Source organism: Impatiens glandulifera, chromosome 3 (genome assembly GCF_907164915.1).
Source record: "Impatiens glandulifera chromosome 3, dImpGla2.1, whole genome shotgun sequence".
Taxonomy (NCBI): Eukaryota; Viridiplantae; Streptophyta; class Magnoliopsida; order Ericales; family Balsaminaceae; genus Impatiens; species Impatiens glandulifera.
Window position 1 is genome coordinate 64,396,397 of NC_061864.1, and position 19,377 is coordinate 64,415,773.

Genomic DNA, 19,377 nt, shown 5'->3' on the forward strand with positions numbered 1-19,377 from the left:
GAAGAAGATGAAGAAGATGAAGAAGGATGACAAAGGAAGAACTGATACGTTGGCCTATAATGTTATTGGCTTCGCACTTTCCTTCCAAGTGTGGACGTACGAAGTCATAAGAGGCTTAGCCCCATTTGTGACAAGAACACCACCAAATGAGCATTTCTGCCCAAGGATCTTAATCTACAAATCAAACAGGAAGAACAATAACAGGTGGTTATAGGCACACGTTGTTTGATATCCTTTAGAATATCACAACCATCTTCGTTCAAAACTGGATAACAAGTTTCTGCATATGAATTTAACCGCGATTCGGATGAGTAATAAATTGAGCAGTAATCATAGGGATCCAAATTCTGGTGACGGGCAGCAGCCAGAGCATGCGTACAAGGAAGACCGTATACTGCAAACACTCAACAAGTGCATGTCCAATTTTTCAAGTGGACTACAAAATTGGACTCACTGTCTTGCACATAAAACTCGAATCTGCTAATCGGACTAACGTTATAAAATCTGGCCTTTTCGAATTGGTCACATAATAACTTATTATAATATGGAGAAAAACGTTCTTCGTGGTTTGATGCTCTTTCTCTTCTACTATGTCACCATTGTTGTATTGTGTATCTTAAATAATCAGCCAATGTTGTTATGGGATACTTTCTGGAATTTCGGCTCTGACTGTTAAAGCTCTTGACATAATTGCTTGTGAGTTGATTGTATCGTTTGCCGGGGAAAAAAGCTCTAGTCCATCTCTCGAACCCAATTTCTTCCAAATACGCGACAACCCTTTGGTCTTTAACCTTGATCCTCTCAAAATGTCTGTTGAAGTTTGAGATAGTGTACACATGAGAAGACAAATCAAGCTCAGCGTGACATTTATCAGTTTTGTATTTTTCCATAATATTCATCTTGATTTGGTATGTGCATGCACCGTGATGTACTTCTGGAAAGATGGCAGACAGGGAATTGGCAATGCTTTGCTGTCTATCGGATACAAATACGAGATCTGGGACTTCGCCAATTGCTTCTCTTAATTTTCGCATGAAATATGTCCATGAGTTATTATTCTCCGAATCAACTACGCCGAAAGCAACAGGATATAATTGCTCATTCGCATCCAAAGTTATCGCCACCAATAGCTGACCACCGACTTTGTGCTTCAGAAAACTGACATCGACGCATAACACCGGACGACAACAGCGTTTGAAACCCCTAATAGAGACCCCTAGGGACATAAACATATACCTGAAGTGACTGTGCTCATCCGTTTGGATGTCTGTTATGGTGCCCGTATTCTTCTTCTCCAACATGTACAGGTATGATGACAATTTTCCATATGAATCCTCTACAGTTCCTCGCACCGCCATTAAGGCACTTTCCCTGGCCTTCCAAGCCTTATTATAAGTCACATTGATCCCATAAATGGTCTGCATGTCTTCCATGATTTTCTTGGGCAAGTGGTCATGGTGATGGTCCATGTACTTACTCTTCATGCACTCCCCAATAACCCAGGATTGTGTTTGCATCTTTTTCTCTTGCCTCGTCAGAATGGAGCATGTGTGAAATTGTTCAAATACACGAATCTCAAACATCTCCGATAACTTACCTTTCACAGCACGCAATTTCCACTTGCATTACTCATCCATACATTTCACATACCAGACATGTTTTTTTGACATCGCCACTTTGAATTCAAAATGATTAGACATAGCATGTTTATACAATCTCAATTGAAGTTCTTTTTTTATTCTCAAACAAAGCACCGACTTCCAATTGTGTTTCCCAAGTTAATGTCTTTGAAAGTGCGAATGATCGCTCAGTCGAAGGATGAATCGATGATCTATCAGTCGTAAGAGTAGGAATTGATTATCGATCAGTCGTAGGAGTAGGAATTGATGATGGATCAGTCGAAGGAGTACGTCTTGATGATCGAGTTTTCCTGCTAATGGGTGTATGTGCTTCTGCTGCATTAACATTACTAATAATCCAGTTAGTAACCCAGTGCTCATCATTCTAACTTTCAAACACATCCTGCTGAAGTGGTATCAGCTCTTGACTTGGTGACTTGTCTAATAAAGAGACAAACAGTGGTGATGGAGGTGGAGTGCGACCCGAAATCAACCGTAATAAATAGTACATCACATCTTTATCTTGATTGATAACAACAGTAGGAGGATTTTGCATACCGGGAACATTATACTTCACTTGAAGAACTAGATCATACCTAGATTTGTACACTACAAGAGCATCATAGATGATATCAAGTAATTCTGCATATGTAGTATTTTGGGATACCATCATGTATTTGCATGAATTTGATTCAACTTGAGCTACAACTTCAGCTTTGGATGAGTTTGCAACAAAAGAACTAGCACCATCAGTAATTTTCCACTCTCCTTTAAACATAACAAACACTTCAGCTATTTCCGCTGCAATTGGAAACAGTACAAGGTCAAATAAAAATTATTACGCGAAAGTTAATAACAGCTGAAATTGAGCTAGACAATTGAGGAGCATTATGCATCAAAGTCCATTAATTGCTGTTTCTGTTTATGTATAAACTATTACGCGAAGACTAATGAGAGTGAGCATTAAACCCTAACTGAAATTATAAGTTTGCTGTAACTTTGCATCCAAATGCAAGGGAATTATACTTACAACTCCACTTATTCATGATCTTATCATCCATGTATATGCAAAATCACAAACTGTATATATATACTCTTTCATTCAAAAGCTCTGTTGATTGTTAATCTCAATACTTAAAAATATGAAACAGTTAGAATTTGTGAGTGAGCCATTAATTCCCTTCGCGTAATGATTCCCTTCGCGTAATGAGTCAATTTGCGATGAGAAAAACAGAAGGATACTAATATGAAAAGCTATAAGAGTTTGAGAATAACGTATTTTCACCATTTCTAACCTAATATGACAAACATTACATAAAAATGAACATTGACATACCCATTTTCAAAACCTGTAAATCGGGAAACTGCCAAACATGTAGGGAACGACGGTGGCGAGGGAGTTGACCGGAATTGAGAGGAATACAAACTGGATGGAGCAACAAAGAGATTGAAGAAGAAGAAAAGGGCTTACGCGAAAGAGAGAGAGAAAGAAGATAAAAAAATGAAAAAAAATCCTTTTATAGAACGTGTTACGCGAACCCTTACGCGAAGTGAACTGGTTACGCGAAGGGTTAACTGTTACGCGAAGAAAAATCAGGAGTATTTTCGTCTGGGAGACCCATTTGGGCAATATTTTATGATTTTGACAATTTGAGAAATTTCGAGGGTTATGAAACATTTGAGTCAATTTCCCCCAACTTTTATATGAAAACTTAAATAGTCTCTCACTATATATACTTGAAATTAAAAAATTACAAAAATGATCATATTTTTTAAAATTATTTAATTTCACATATATTAATATATATTTTTTTTTTATCAATTATTAATTTGTTAAAATTTTAAATTAATAAATTTAATTAAATTATATAAATCATATATATATATATAATTTCAAATTATTTATATAACTTAAGAACTGAATAATAATAAAACATAACATTATTGAGAGGAGATATAAAATAAATTTAAACTTAACATTTAATGCGTTGATTTTATTTGAATTATAAACAATTTTTTATTTGAAAACTTAACAAGATATTTTATAATATTGAATGCAATAAATTTTTTTGAATTGTGAAGATAGTGGTCTCTTAGGTCAATTGAATGAAATAATATTTAAAATTCAAATTGATTTAAATATTTATAGATGTAAAATTAAACATTTTTAATCAGAAGAAAGGACTTTATTCAAATTAATATATATATATATATATATATATATATATATATATATTATGATTTAATTTTAATAAAAAAAATAATTATCTCCTTGTAATTATGCCTTCTTAATCCTTCATAAGTTCATTTAATTAAGTGCTTTTTGCATTTCTTTTTTATCAATATTTTTCAATTTCTAACTAACCAATTATTGATACTAGGTAACTATGACTTTCCCATTCCTGATCGAGCATTCCTTATAACTTTTTAAAAAAGAAATAATTTTTTTAGCAAATAAACATAATATCTCTATATATAGATAAGTAATTCAATTGTGATAGTGTATAAAGTAGTCTATTAAGACCGAATATTTATCTTTAAGTATAAATCAAACAATATGATTGATCGCTATTAAGTTGTACTAAAAATAAGTTGTTTTTAAAATATTAATATTGTGATGAAAGAATATAAAGAAAATTCATGGATAAATGTGTGAATAGATATATAATTAATAAAATACATTTATTAAGAAGATAAATATGATTAATTAATGAGTAAATAAGTGAGTAAATTTCAAATATAATAAAGAGGATGTATGATAAATCTGAATAATTTATATTTTATAATAAGTTATTAATATTATTTTTTATTTTAAATATAATAAAATCAGTACTTAAGTATTCCCTTTCAATATAATATTATTGTCACTCAACTATTCTAGTAGTTTAAAAAATTATTAATTTTGTGATTTAGTAAAATTAGAATTGAAGTTAAAATTTTAATTATAATTTTATTATGAATTTATATTGAATTATAATTGAATTGTTATGTTTAATTAGAAAAAAAATATATAATTATACTTTTTAAGACATTTATTTATTTACTCTTACAGTCTTACCTAATTTAAGTGAAATTCAATATATATACATTTGCTTTAATATTCAAATTTGAAATTTAATTTCTTATTGTAATTGTCCTAATCTACATCTTTACTAAATACACTCATTTTGTTATATATATAAAGTGATTATACAAATATTATAATTGTATAATTATTATGATAAAATACTAAAATTTAAAGAGATCTAGATAAGAATTATATATATATTTAATCTAATTTTTGCTAAGAATTTATGTTATAATGAACTTTAACGCACTTAAGGTTTAAGATCAATTTAAATATTCTAATTTAATGTTAACTTATATATAAATAGAGAGATCTTTAAGTTATGGTTACTTGTACCACTGTTTAATGAAATATATATAGAATGAGCGATTTTTTTTTTTTTTTTTATAATATGGCCTAAATATTATTCATCGAATCTCATTAATTATGTGTTATTTTTTTGAGGGAATTATTTTTTGAGTACTATGTTTTAGAAAATAGATACTGTACCGTTATAACCCCACAAAACCTTTGTCTTACAATAATTTAAGATTCGAGAAATTTCAACCTCGATTTGTGTGTCAATTTTTTTTAGCATAAAATATTTTTTAAAAGATTTAGATAAAATATCATGACATTTTAAAATTAATTTATAATCAAATTTCAAATAATCTTTTAGATTTAAAATAATTAATTAAAATTTGATCTTTAGCCATATGTTTTTTCAAATTAATTAAAAATAATTAATTTAAAAGATTATTAATTTGATAAAGAGTCGTATTGATTTTCAGTTTAAAACCAATAAAAGTATACGTGTACAAACGTATTTTTAACTATAGTTTCTTTTTGGTTCGTAGTTTGGTGATAATCGAGAAAAAACTTTCGCGCTTAATTCTTCGTACCCGTTATAAAAACGATCTATACAGTATAAAATCTTGGCTTTTTAAAAATTGGTTGTATAACGTTTTATTTTAACTAATTATTCTTCCGGTCCTATGCATGCACAACTTTTTTGCGTATTTAAAATTGTAACAATAATATTTAAATACTGATACCTATAGCTGATGATGATGACTAGAGAGAAATATACTAGAAGAACAAAAATATTAAAAACATTAGAGTTTATGAATAAATTTTAACGAGTCCTTATCAAAATACTTTTTATGAAAGTATTATAAGAATATTTTAAAATCATTTTCTTTTCTTTTTTTGAGATTTTTAGAAAATGATTTGATATCCCAAAATTACAAAAATAAAATTTGGAATTTTGAAACTAGAACCAAACGGACCTTAGGACCGGTGCTCTCGATCTTGGGTACGATTTTCATCGGTCGGGACTAAAACTCTTGGTCCTGGGTCAAAAACCCCTCGGTCGGGGTTAGGGGATTCTCGGTCAGGGTGTTAAAGCCCCTTGGTCGAGGTGCTAAAATCTTCGGTCGGGTGTAGATGTCCCTCGGCTAGGGTGCTGAAATCCTCGGTCGGGGTGTGGAAATCACCGGTCTAGGTTCGAGAATTCTCGGTCCAAGATTAGCCTCAAGCTAATTTTGTCGGTAATAAGTGTGAAGAACACTCGATCCTAAGTTAGTTGTGGGCTAACTTTCCTCGGTCCTAGCTAAGTTAGGGCTAAGTCGCTCGGTCCTCAAAAACATCAAAACTATAGGTTTTGCAGTTTTATTTAAGGCACGGATCTTTGACCCAAAGACATGGTAAACTTCACAAAGCTCTCAGGATCACTATGAGCTTCATCCTAAAGTGTCATTCAACCATGATGCTATTTATAGCCTCCCATCGTCGATTCATCGATAAAGTGGATTCCATATAGTCAAAAGACCATTAATGGTCTTTTGGCCATTCTCCGGCCAATTTCCGGTATAAGCATCAATGATGTGCCTATATATAGGGGAAATGATCACCAGAGTAGGGTGACCATTTCATCTTTTGAACGAAATCAAAAGGTGAAGAAGCGACAAAGTTTCATCTTAGAGAAATTAAAGATGGTTGTTGTTCTTATCCCGACCGTCTCCACGAGGAAGAAGACAACACATGAAAAAACGACATCGTTTTGGGCGTAATCTGAATGCGGGATGCTCCATTATCATTATGTCTAAGTTCTGTCGCAGAGGCGCACATTAGTTGATCATGTGCGGCGCATAAGCACTTTCCTTCCGTTGCAGCGGGCGACGCAGACAACTCATAGGCGTTAGATGATTTTCAGCGCCTATTTGATGGCTAAGGCTTCTGCTACATCGATTCTTATGAGTTTACTGGATATCAGACCATTTTCAGCCTTTAAGGTTTGATTGAAATCGATTTTTTTTAACCTTTTTGACTTTGTTTTCAATCTTAAAAATATACAAAATATTTTTAATAAATATGACATATATTTTTTCAATTATTATTATTATTTAATATTTTGGGTTTAATAAATATTTTATTTCAGGATAAAATGGATACAACATGTATCATAAATTATTTATTTTAATTCCCTTTTATTTTTCTAAAATTAATTTGAGATAAGATGCGCACAACATTCATCCCAAATTATTTTATTTATTTTTCTTGAGCATTATCCTTAATTAGTTAGGATTTAATTATCACAATAATTAATCAAATTAATTATTTAATCATGTTTTGGGCCTTTGTTTTGATTAATTTAATTTTATTTATTAAAAAAATCAAAATAATTATTTATAAATTTATAAATCGGGTACGTAGATTTTTAGTGTTTATACCCTTGTTTAAAAAATATTCCCAAAAGTAAATGTGTTTATCTCCGACCAAATTTTCTGTGACCGACGCTGACATGTCAACATGGAGTCTAATCTATTGGTTCTTGGGGATAATTCACAGATAAAAAATTCTCCGTTGTCGGAAAATAATAGTGCAGTTTCAAATATAGGGGGAAATGTGGTTGAAGATGTTTATCAAACACAAAAAGGAACACTATCAAAAGCGTTAAGGACACAAAATTCATTTCCTTCATTAACCAGGAAAAATTTAGATTATCAAGAACAATGATTTAAACATAAGTTCTTCACCGAATATCAGACTCTATGTGTTCATTTGTTATTTTTGAGACTTCAATGAAGAACTATTATTGTCTAGTAAAGTAAACAGATAAGAAAACAACTTAATATGAATCTAATGGCAAAAAACTACACATTCAAATGAATCAAAGATCTAGGTTAATATAAATTTCATATTTAATCGTATGAGAAAGGATAAAGAGAAAATCTGGAATAGAGAATAACTTGGCACAAAAAAATATAAAAATTTCTCTCTATTCTCTCCCTTTATCACTAATCTTAATCGTATTAGTGCATATAGTTCCAATTCCAATAACTTCTATATGATATAAAGTATACATACAATGAATGATAATTTAGAATTGTTAGATCGTCACCAATGAAAACATTCAAAAAATTATTCAGTGAAAAGGTAACACAAACTTACGAGTAACGTCTCCGATTTCAAAAGTAACGTCTCCGATCGAAACTAATGCTTACCGATTCACCTAAATCACTATTTTCTTAAAATATCACGTTAACTCCGATCACTAGAATTTTGGTTGAAAATAAACACAAATACTTTTTTTAGGATTTTTTAAACAAAAAATAATAGGATATTCAAGTGTTTTTTTTATTGTATATTTATTGTTTTATACATATTTTTTTATTACAAATATATAACATTTAAAAAGAAATAAAATAAAAATAAAATATAGGTTTGAAAACATTTGAAATTAGCAAAACCGCCCGCGGTAAGAAGTAAAATCTAAAATCTGCCGGCTAGAGAAAATGGCCGGACAGTGGGTCCCAACCGAGTTATATTAACCTAATAAGAGCAGTTACGGCGTCTCTTTATTTACCTTCTTGTCACATGGCACCTCTCTGCTAATTCAACCTCCCGCCTCTGCACCCCCATTATATCAATCTCTCTCTCTTTCTTCTCTCATTCAAAGCATCATCTCTCTCTCTCTTCAAATCCAATCCAATCTAACTCTCTAGAGAAGAAATGAGGGAAATCCTACACGTTCAAGGTGGACAATGCGGTAACCAGATCGGTTCCAAGTTCTGGGAGGTTATCTGCGATGAACACGGTATCGATTCAACCGGTAAGTACAAAGGTGCTCCTGCTGGAGAAACTTCTGATATCCAGCTAGACAGAATCAATGTTTACTTCAATGAAGCTTCCGGCGGTCGTTACGTCCCTCGCGCTGTTCTTATGGATCTGGAACCTGGTACTATGGATAGTATCAGATCTGGTCCTTTTGGACAGATCTTCCGTCCTGATAACTTTGTTTTTGGTCAGTCCGGTGCCGGAAACAACTGGGCCAAAGGTCACTACACTGAAGGCGCTGAGTTGATCGATTCTGTTCTTGATGTTGTTCGAAAGGAGGCTGAGAACTGTGACTGTCTGCAAGGTAATTTCATTCGCATTTTCTACTTTATAAAAGCACGTATACATTACTTTATCGGATCTGTAGATTAGTAGATACATCGTTTCGTTTTACTCGATTTCGATTGTGAAGATCTTGTTATAATCCTGTTTATGTAATATTACAAGGTACTCATGATTCCATCTCCTTGATGTTGACGGTTACATATACATTACTTAACTTTAATCAACTGCTTTGGCTCATCAGATCTGTAGATTAATAGATACATTGTTTGATTTTACACGATTTTGATTGTGAAGATCTTATTACAGTAATTTGTAGATTAATCCACTGTTTCTGTAATATTACAAGATACTCATGATGCCATCTCTTTGATGTGGACGGTTACACCACGATCTTTACCCTGATAACTGCTATAGATCCAAAAAGCACTTATTCTATTTGCCTTTCTAAACCTAGTTTGTTTATATGCTGATAAGTAGGACCTTCTTTTCCCTTGATATACTAGAAAATGCAATATCAGATCTATTCTTGATCCAAAAACAGGAGAAGGTTCCCCTTAAAGAGATCTGAAATGTATCTAATGTTGATTATTCTTTATCTGTGATGTAGGTTTCCAGGTTTGTCATTCTCTAGGAGGAGGCACAGGGTCTGGAATGGGAACACTCTTGATATCGAAGGTAAGGGAGGAATACCCAGACAGGATGATGCTTACATTCTCCGTTTTCCCATCTCCAAAGGTCTCCGACACCGTGGTTGAACCCTATAACGCAACACTCTCCGTTCACCAGTTAGTAGAAAATGCTGATGAGTGTATGGTACTCGACAATGAAGCCCTCTATGACATTTGTTTCAGAACATTGAAACTCAGCAATCCTACTTGTAAGTTTCAATTTACTTTTTTTCAAATAATCAGAATTTTCAAGATTGTTTAATGTTTTTGTTATGTTGTTTGTGTAGTTGGTGATTTGAACCATCTGATTTCCGCAACAATGAGTGGAGTAACCTGCTGTTTAAGATTCCCTGGTCAACTAAACTCCGACCTAAGAAAACTCGCTGTTAACTTAATCCCATTCCCGCGTCTCCATTTCTTCATGGTTGGTTTCGCACCCTTAACCTCCCGTGGTTCCCAAAACTACGTCTCCCTAACCGTCCCAGAACTAACCCAACAAATGTGGGACTCGAAGAACATGATGTGTGCTGCTGACCCTCGCCACGGCCGTTACCTAACCGCCTCGGCCATGTTCAGAGGAAAGATGAGCACGAAAGAAGTTGACGAACAAATGATCAATGTCCAAAACAAGAACTCGTCCTACTTTGTTGAATGGATACCAAACAATGTGAAGTCAAGTGTATGTGACATTCCCCCGACTGGGCTGAAGATGTCGTCGACATTCATTGGGAACTCGACTTCGATTCAGGAGATGTTTAGGAGAGTTAGCGAGCAATTCACGGCTATGTTTAGGAGGAAGGCGTTTTTGCATTGGTATACCGGTGAAGGAATGGATGAAATGGAGTTCACCGAGGCGGAAAGTAATATGAATGATTTGGTGGCGGAGTATCAACAGTATCAGGATGCTACTGCCGATGAGGAGTATGAAGGGGAGGAAGAAGAAGGTGAAGAGGAGGAATATCATAACTAAAGGGTCGGGTCGGGTAAGAACAGGTCAGTTATGTTTTATTTTGTTTTATTTCAGTGTTGGATTTGGATATGTTTTCATTTTAATACCTATTGCTATTAAAATTGCATGATGATTTGTTTTTTTTATAAAATGTACTCTTTGTATTTTTTTTAATATTGCTTTATTTGTTTTAAGAAGAATTGTTTGAAATGTCAGAATTGAAGCTACAAGAACAAGAAATTATAATTTTACCAACATAAATAAAATAAAATATTAAGAATTTATTTGGAAGTTGATATTACCTTTTTTGATTTATTATGGTGTTCGGTTGTGTTTTTTTTGATAAATTTAAATTTGGTCATAAAATCTTATAAACCAGGCCTTTTTATATTGTTTGGTTTGATAATTTTTTTAGATATTCAAACTCTTCGAGGCAAACAATATTGTGCACCCCATTCTTCATCCATACATTCTGAAATAATTCTTCAAAATACAAAAAGAAAAAAACATTATGTTTAAAGAGACAATTGAAAAGTACTATAAAAACAAAACAATTTCTTGCTATATTATAACAAGTTTAATAACAATTTAAAGTAGTCTCAAGATAACTGAAGGTTTTTTTCGGTTTGATTAAGAATGGGACGAAGATTTTTTTCGGTTTGATTAAGAATGGGACGGGATGATATTTGTCTCTGTTCCGATCTCATTTTGATTCGGTATCAAACACTATAATTATAATTAAGAATATAAAATTACTAATTTATTTATTTATTATATTATAAAAAATTATTTATATAATTTTATTATATATATTAGAGAATATAAACAGTGTATTATGGTGTGGGAATGATAAATATATTTTTTGTTCCGAACCGTCTCATTGTCATTCTTACTTATAGTAGATTGAAAATTTGAACGGTTTAAATCAAATAATCAACTGAACCGTACTTATATGTTAAAAAAACGATGTCAATAATTGTAATATATTTTTTTCAATGTTCTAAATGACGGTAGGCGGTAACAAGACGGTAAGTGACTGCTTACTGTCTCGCGGTGCATGGTTGAAATATTATATAAGCATAAACAAAATTTAAATATAATAAATATATTATATAATTATCATTTTATGAAAAGTCGAAATTAATATTTATAATTTATCTAACATAATAACATTTAATAAAAATAATACTATAAACATAATTAATCTTATCGGAAGAAGAGGTAGATGACCCAACGAGAAATGAAGAGAGACATGAAGTGAAACGTAAATAGTAATGCTAAATAAATAGTGAAGAACTGGAAGTTAAATAATTTTTATTAAATATATATATATATATTAATATTAAAAATTAATTAATTAAAAATAATAAATAATTAAATAATTAACTAACCGTCCTAGTCCTAGTGTATAAGCGAGACTACCCGAACCATCATTTAGAACACTGTTTTTTTCCTACAAAAAAGCCTAATCATTTTTGGTGATGATTATAACCAAAACCCTAATTTTAAGGTATTTATTAAGACTTACTTATTTTGGTGATGAACTATAAATAATTTAAAATAAATAAATATTATTAATAATTTTTATTTTAAATTAATTTTGATTCAATATTAAAAGATTAATGTCACTAATTTAACGATTGCAGATGATTTTATCGATAAAAGACGATCAAATAAACCACTTAAAATAATTCACAAATTATTAAAAAAAATATTGATCGGTGGTTATTTTAAAATTGTAATTTATTTTTGATAAAAAAATTTAAAAGATATTAATATTTAATAATAAAATATTTATTTTTTTAATAAGGTGTATTTTAGTTAATCAACTAGTGACAATGTTTAATAAAAGTGGATGAAATGGATTTTAATTATAAATATAATTTTTAAAAATTAATAGAATAAGGTCTAAATCAGATTTATGTTAAGTTATTTATTTTTTTATGCATAGCCAAACATTTGATAATCAATCATTATTCTCCTAAACATACTCTACTTGATGGTCAAGTCATTCTTGAATGCTTTCTATAAATATGGACACTTTTAACTTTAATTAGGCATTTAATCATTCCTCCAGATGTGTTTCCATAATTATTTGTCAGCCTAAAAAGATGAACAAACAAAGTTAGTGTGGTCTTGTTTTTATGTTATTTTTGGAAATGTGCAATGTACATAAAGGTGAGAGCATACATTAATTAGGTGAATTGAATATGTTAATAAAAAGGGATTAAGAAAAATATAAGAAACTTAATGTATCAAGGTATTGAGTTGGTGAATGGATTTTGGTTTAAAAAAATATGGGATTTAATAAGAGTTAGAGTTTATAATGTCAATTTGATGAAAGTATCTTATCTTAAAATTAATTATCTTCAAGAATAATTCAGGCCTTGTTGGTTAGGTTATTTAAAAAGATTATTTGTGATGGTTTTAAGAATATGATAATGTTTTTTATTTTTAAAACTTAAAATGTATTGATATATATAAATAAAATAAATAATATTTTAATATTTTAATAGATCGATAAAATTTAAGAATTGTTATTTTATTTATATACCAATTAATAAAAATAAAATTCCATAATAAAAAGAGAAGATGACCATTGACTACATAGTCTTCACTTTTCAATTATTTTTTTTTTCAGTTTGTTTCTCTACTATCTCTTATCTGAACCTTTATAATTTTTTCAATCAAATTCATGAGTTTCTTGATAAGTTTTGTGTTCGACATAGGCTGACTTAGGGATGGATCTAAAAATGAAAGTAAAGTGGACTCGCATTTTTTTTTTTGAGAGAGATTAAAAAATGTAATGATAAATTATGAATGAACAAGTGGAATTAAACTTTCATTTTTAATTTGATTTAAATAAATTATATATAAATATATAGAATTTTAATTTCAATTTCACAAAATAACCATTAAATTACAACTCAATTCTTACGTTTAAAAAATCTATAAAATTGTAATTCAATTTTAATTCATATATTTGAAAAATAATATATCATAAAACAACAATTTGAATATAAATTATATATTTTATTAAAATATTAGTTTAGTTTGAATCACCCTATTATAACAGCTCAAATGTCAATTTTTTTTCTTTAAATTTTGATTATTATTAAAAATAAATAAATATATATCTACATGTAATTGGTTACACGTCTTACCTTTCTAATTTAAAAAAATAAAATATCAATTCAAAATATGAACTTGGTAAATTAATTTTTTTTACATATTTTCATCTGAAAATAGCAACCCATTAATCCAAGTGAGTTGTCACAGTTCAACCTATCAACAATTTTGTGTATGCATTTGGGAATTTGAATACAAGACCTCAAAATACAAACCCATTAATCCAAGTGGGTTGTCATAGTTCAACCAATCAACAATTTTGTGTATGCATTTGGAATATATATGCATGCCCTAGGTGTCAGTTGATATTCACACATTAAGAAGGTACACAAAATACCCACTTTGGGAAAATTGAAGTAAATAAGCTTTCATCAACTTAGTATTTAGATATGAGTGACCTGAAATCATAATCAGAAAAGAAGCATTTCTTATCCTGGAGATGTATTAAAACAACAGTTGATTACAAACAGTTTTTTACTAAGAGAATAATGCCTCTCATATTCAAAGTTTTGAACAAGGACTTCCGCGATGAGCTGAATTTTCAATAAATGAAAAACCCGATTGCATAGAAACACAAATATCTTCACTCTTGCTTTTCAAGTTCCCCCATTCTTTCTATAATCGCCTGCGTATTGAAATTTCAAATTTTATTAGTAACATTCAAATCTTTGACGAACTAGGAATATGATGAAGATAGAGATGAACAGTGAAAAGGTTTGTCCTAATATAATGCTAGAAACTACATAGTGATGAAAAAGGGTCCAAGCTGTTTTGGTATGCCCGACTAAAGAAATCTACATTTTGTCAAAATCACAATGAATTTGAAAATAATTTATATCATGATCCTGAAAAAAATATAATACCATAATTTGGATCATTATCCAGAAAATAATTTACACTCCAAATGAAATAACACTATAATCGGATCAACATCCAAAAATAATATTATAACAAACGAAAGAAACTACTCTCAATTTTAATTTTGATGATTTTTCAAAGAGATCGTGATTGTGTAAATATATCAGTTTTCAAATAGGCTCGACATATTTGACCTTTTTGCTTGTTTCTTGCAGCTCCCCTGCTAGGATGAACTCATCTAGGATCAAATATACCTAGGACAAACAACATAACGAGAAAAGGAAAACATTAGCTACCAGATATTGCAAAAAAGAAACTTGCTAATTGTGTGTAATATCCAGAATGCAGACCCAATGAACATCAGTTATGCTTCTTACTAGTATTCTAAGAAGTTTTGTAAAATGAGATAATCTTTTTCTCAGTAGTCATGTTTCTCATCTAGCATCTTACTCTTGAATTATTTGCATAATAAAGAAAAGGACAAAGTATATCCAGTAACAGTTGTTAGTGTTGAATTATCATAAAACATTAAGCCCAGACACACATGCCAGTTCCTGTGTTATAGTAAATTGACAAATTTCGGTTAAACAGCTTATCTCAATACTTGCACATCTCATCGTGCTAAAAGGGAGATGTTTAGAAGACACAACTCAATAACACTCAAGAAGCTATTCATATAGGGCGTGAAAGACCTAAGCCGTTTGATCTTCACAGAAACTGTGCACCTAATTATGGATTCAAGTATGTTTGGTAAAGATTTCACTGTTCAGATTATAAGAATCTAAGAGTTATTTTCTAAAGAAGTAGAGCGAATGGCAACAACCCGACTTTTTACTAATTTTTCTTACAATCCAAAAACAGATGAAAACAATCAATAATATAGAGAACAAACCTTGTGGAAGTTGAATACCAGATCCAGCTCACACACATTGCTGAAAAAATGATCTAAAATCTCCACAAACAAGTGTATGCTTTCTAAATAAGCCAATTCGTTGTCGGTTATATCAACACACAGTGAGAAGAACAACCCAGCATATCGCCTATAGATTACCTTGTGGGTACGGAACTGCAAAGAAAGTGAAGTAAACATGTAACCAATCCACTTTTGAAACCCGCAAAAAATTGAATCTCCATTCCATTTCAAACCTTCTTGGTGACCAATTAATGAAAAATTTGAATGTGCAACCTGTTCATAGTATTGGGCTAGCTTGCAATTCAACTTGGAGCAAATGAATTGCTTAGATTTGAGTCTATACAATCTACTATGTCAAATGTGAATATGAAAGGTAATCCGAATTTCAATTACATACACAGATGATTCAAAAGATTTACCTCAACGAAGTTGGTGAACTTGGGATCTCTATTGACAACCAACCTATGAACCTGCAAATAAATGAAAAGTGTTGGGTTTCAAAACCCTAGAGAGAATTTGCGAAAAGAAAGCATTGGAGTTGATGTCTGACCTCGTATTCGACCTTGTGTTTCTCAGATTCCTCGAGGGGAACGTAATACTTAGCTAGACGAGTCTTCCCCTGCCTATTCTGGAGCAATATGAATCGGATCTGGCAAGAATCAAACAAGTTTAAAACCCAAACTCAATCAAGAAAGCAATTTTCATTTCCTGTGTGAATTGGGGAAGCATACCATGTTCGAGAAGATTGAAATTCGAATCAGAAACAAAGATCACAGCTGCTGTTGTTGATGAAGAATCGCCAGCTCGATCGAACCTCATCGATATTTTGTCATATTTTGGGGCCATATATTTGTAAGCAAACTGTGTAACTTGACTTGTAAAAATAAAACAAATTTATTATAAAAAATGTGGTTATTTACATTTGAAAATGTAAATTTTAAATTTTAATACAAATAAATTTGATATTTACAAAAAAAAAAAAAAAATGATGTTTTTGTGTTAACTTTTAAAACTTAGATTACATTTGTTAATAAGTGTCTCAAAAGTTATAAAAAATAAACAAATTTATATTAAAATATGATTAACTTATAAAATCCTTACAATTTACAATTTTTTTTTCTTTCTGAATTTGATATTTAATATTAGGTAATTTTTCTTAATGACTTTAACAAATTTACATTGATTTATCTTCTATAAAAAAAAATTATGATAATATTTTGTATGCATACATTTTCTTCAATTAAATAGTTATTTAAAAATTATTGATATTACTTAATTTTTGGGGGAAATTGGATGAAATGACCCTGCAAATAAGGCAAATTGCCTCCGTGGTCACCAGATAATTGAAATTGATCTGGTGACCACTTAATTTTTTTTGGACGAAATTACCCTTTTCGCGTAACGCGAAGGGACTTCGCGTTTCGCGAAGTGAGACGCTGTGAAAAGTCCAGAATACCCTTACTATATAATCAAATCCGGCCATCTTTTTTTCATTTCTTTTCTTCTTCTTCTCTCTCTTCCCTTCCGCTTTTCTCCTCCTTCTCTCTAATCTCGCCGGCGACGGAGTTCAACGGCGGCACTCAATGAGCTCCACGACGAGCACAAGCACTGTAACAATTGGTAAGTTTATGTATTTCAAGTTTATTGATGTTCATTTATGCATTTTCGAATCACTGCGTTGTTTAGGGTTTCATCTGATGATACTTCCCGTTTCGCTAAGTACTTCCCGTTTCGCTAAGTACTTACCGTTTCGCTAAGTACTTACCGTTTCGCTAAGTACTTACCGTTTCGCTAAGTACTTCCCGTTTCGCTAAGGGTTTCCATTTCACAGTATTAATTATCCCGTTTCCCATTTTTCTTGCAGCCGAAGTTTTCGTTTTCTATAATGGAGAGTGGAAAGTTGATGCTAATGGAATATTGTTTTTTGATGCCTCTTCAATCAAAACATTGGATGTACCCCAAAGTACTCGTTATGCTGAATTAATCGATAAACTCCATCAAAGACTTCAAGTGCAGAAATGTACCTATGATTTAGTGCTGCAAGTGAAGTATGATATTCCGAATATCACAAATCCTAAACCCGTTTTTATTGAAGATGATGAGGATCTGAACATATATTTATCACGCTTGATTTTGGGTAGAACTGTGTCACCATTGTTTGTGTCTGTAATAGAGAAGTCACAATTTACTAAAGAAAAGATACCACTACTTACCTACCCAACTCAAGAAAGTATTCTCCCACAATTTACTCAGAAAATTGTACCAGAAGCTTTACCCTCGGAGGTCTTTGTTGAAAGTAATGAAGCCGGAGATAACTCTTTGCCTCACATCCCACTTACTCAGGACTTGCATGCATCGTTACCTACACCGCATAGTGCGAGAAGAGCATCAACGGGTACACCTACTAGTGCAAGAAGATCATCATTTGGTACACCATGTAGTGCAAGAAGGTCATCATTTGGTACACCATCGACAGACATATCACCGACAGACATATCACCGACAGACATATCACCGACAGACATATCACCGACAGACCCCTCATTTGCGTTGGCGTTAACTACTGAAACTGTATTGGAAGTCGGTGCCTTGTTTGAAAATAAAAAAGAACTACAACTGATGCTCTATAAATATGCGATGGCTAATCATTTTGAATTCAAGGTGGAGAAGTCAAGAAAACATCTTTGGTATGTGAAATGTTTGGATGAGAAATGCAAGTGGAGATTGCGTGCCGTGAAAGGTAAATTATCTGAGATGTTTGAGATCCGGAAATTCGACCAACAACACTCATGCTCAGTTCTATCTAGGCCAGAGAAAAAAATGCAAACACCAGCATGGGTTATTGGGCAGTGCGTGAAGAGTAAGTATATGGACCATCACCATAATCACTTGCCTAAGAAAATAATTGAAGACATGCAGGCAACTTATGGGGTAAATTTGACTTATAATAAGGCTTGGAGGGCTAGGGAAATGGCATTAGTGGCGGTGCGAGGAACGGTTGAGGATTCATATGAAAAATTACCCTCATACTTATACATGTTGGAGAAGCATAATCCTGGTACCATAACAGACATCCAAACAGACGAGTTCGGGCACTTCAAGTATATGTTCATGTCCCTAGGCCTCTCTATTAGGGGTTTCAAGGCATTTTGTCGTCCCGTATTGTGTGTTGATGCCAGTTTTCTTAAGCACAAGGTGGGAGGCCAACTATTGGTGGCTATTGCATTAGATGCTAATGAACAATTATATCCTGTCGCATTCGGAGTTGTTGATTCAGAGAATAATAACTCTTGGACTTATTTTATGCAAAAATTGAGAGAAGCAATTGGATTAGTTGATGATCTCGTCTTCGTATCCGATAGACACCCAAGCATCGCCAATGCCTTATGTGCTGTTTTTCCAGAAGCATACCACGGTGCGTGCACATATCACATAAAGATGAATATCAACGCGAAATTCAAAACTGATAATTGTCATATGGAGTTTGATATGGCTTCTCGTGCGTACACCGTCCACGAATTCAATCGTTTTTTTGACAAGATAAGGGTTAAAGATAATAGGATTGCTGCCTATTTGGAAGAAATTGGATTTCAAAGATGGAGTAGAGCATTTTTCCCCGGTAAGCGATACAATCAACTAACAAGCAATTATGCTGAGAGTTTTAATAGTCAGAGCAGGGAAGCCAGAAAGTACCCCATTTCCTCAATGGCCGATTATTTAAGATTGACAATACAAGGTTGGTTTAATGAGAGAAGAGAAAGAGCGTCCAACCACCGAGAAGTGTTATCTCC

General features: G+C 31.9%; 3 protein-coding genes across 3 annotated transcripts; 1 reads left to right on the top strand and 2 right to left on the bottom strand.

Moving 5' to 3' along the window:
• Nucleotides 1–1,846: 1,846 nt before the first annotated feature.
• Nucleotides 1,847–2,980, bottom strand: LOC124928593. Its single transcript, XM_047468832.1, has 2 exons — nucleotides 2,956–2,980; nucleotides 1,847–2,420 (listed from the first exon to the last, which is right to left on the bottom strand). Exons 1-2 carry the CDS (start codon nucleotides 2,957–2,959, stop codon nucleotides 2,005–2,007), a joined length of 420 nt encoding a protein of 139 aa, XP_047324788.1. The 5' UTR covers nucleotides 2,960–2,980; the 3' UTR covers nucleotides 1,847–2,004.
• A 5,587-nt stretch (nucleotides 2,981–8,567) lies between these two features.
• Nucleotides 8,568–10,854, top strand: LOC124928938 (tubulin beta-7 chain-like). The gene is made up of 3 exons (XM_047469192.1): nucleotides 8,568–9,088; nucleotides 9,677–9,946; nucleotides 10,025–10,854. Exons 1-3 carry the CDS (start codon nucleotides 8,680–8,682, stop codon nucleotides 10,705–10,707), a joined length of 1,362 nt encoding a protein of 453 aa, XP_047325148.1. The 5' UTR covers nucleotides 8,568–8,679; the 3' UTR covers nucleotides 10,708–10,854.
• Nucleotides 10,855–14,222: 3,368 nt separating this feature from the next.
• LOC124931448 (AP-2 complex subunit sigma) lies at nucleotides 14,223–16,460 on the bottom strand. The gene is made up of 6 exons (XM_047471914.1): nucleotides 16,318–16,460; nucleotides 16,137–16,235; nucleotides 16,006–16,056; nucleotides 15,566–15,739; nucleotides 14,868–14,927; nucleotides 14,223–14,440 (listed from the first exon to the last, which is right to left on the bottom strand). The coding sequence occupies exons 1-6, from the start codon at nucleotides 16,318–16,320 to the stop codon at nucleotides 14,399–14,401; spliced, it is 429 nt and encodes a 142-aa protein (XP_047327870.1). The 5' UTR covers nucleotides 16,321–16,460; the 3' UTR covers nucleotides 14,223–14,398.
• Between the last annotated feature and the right edge of the window lie 2,917 nt (nucleotides 16,461–19,377).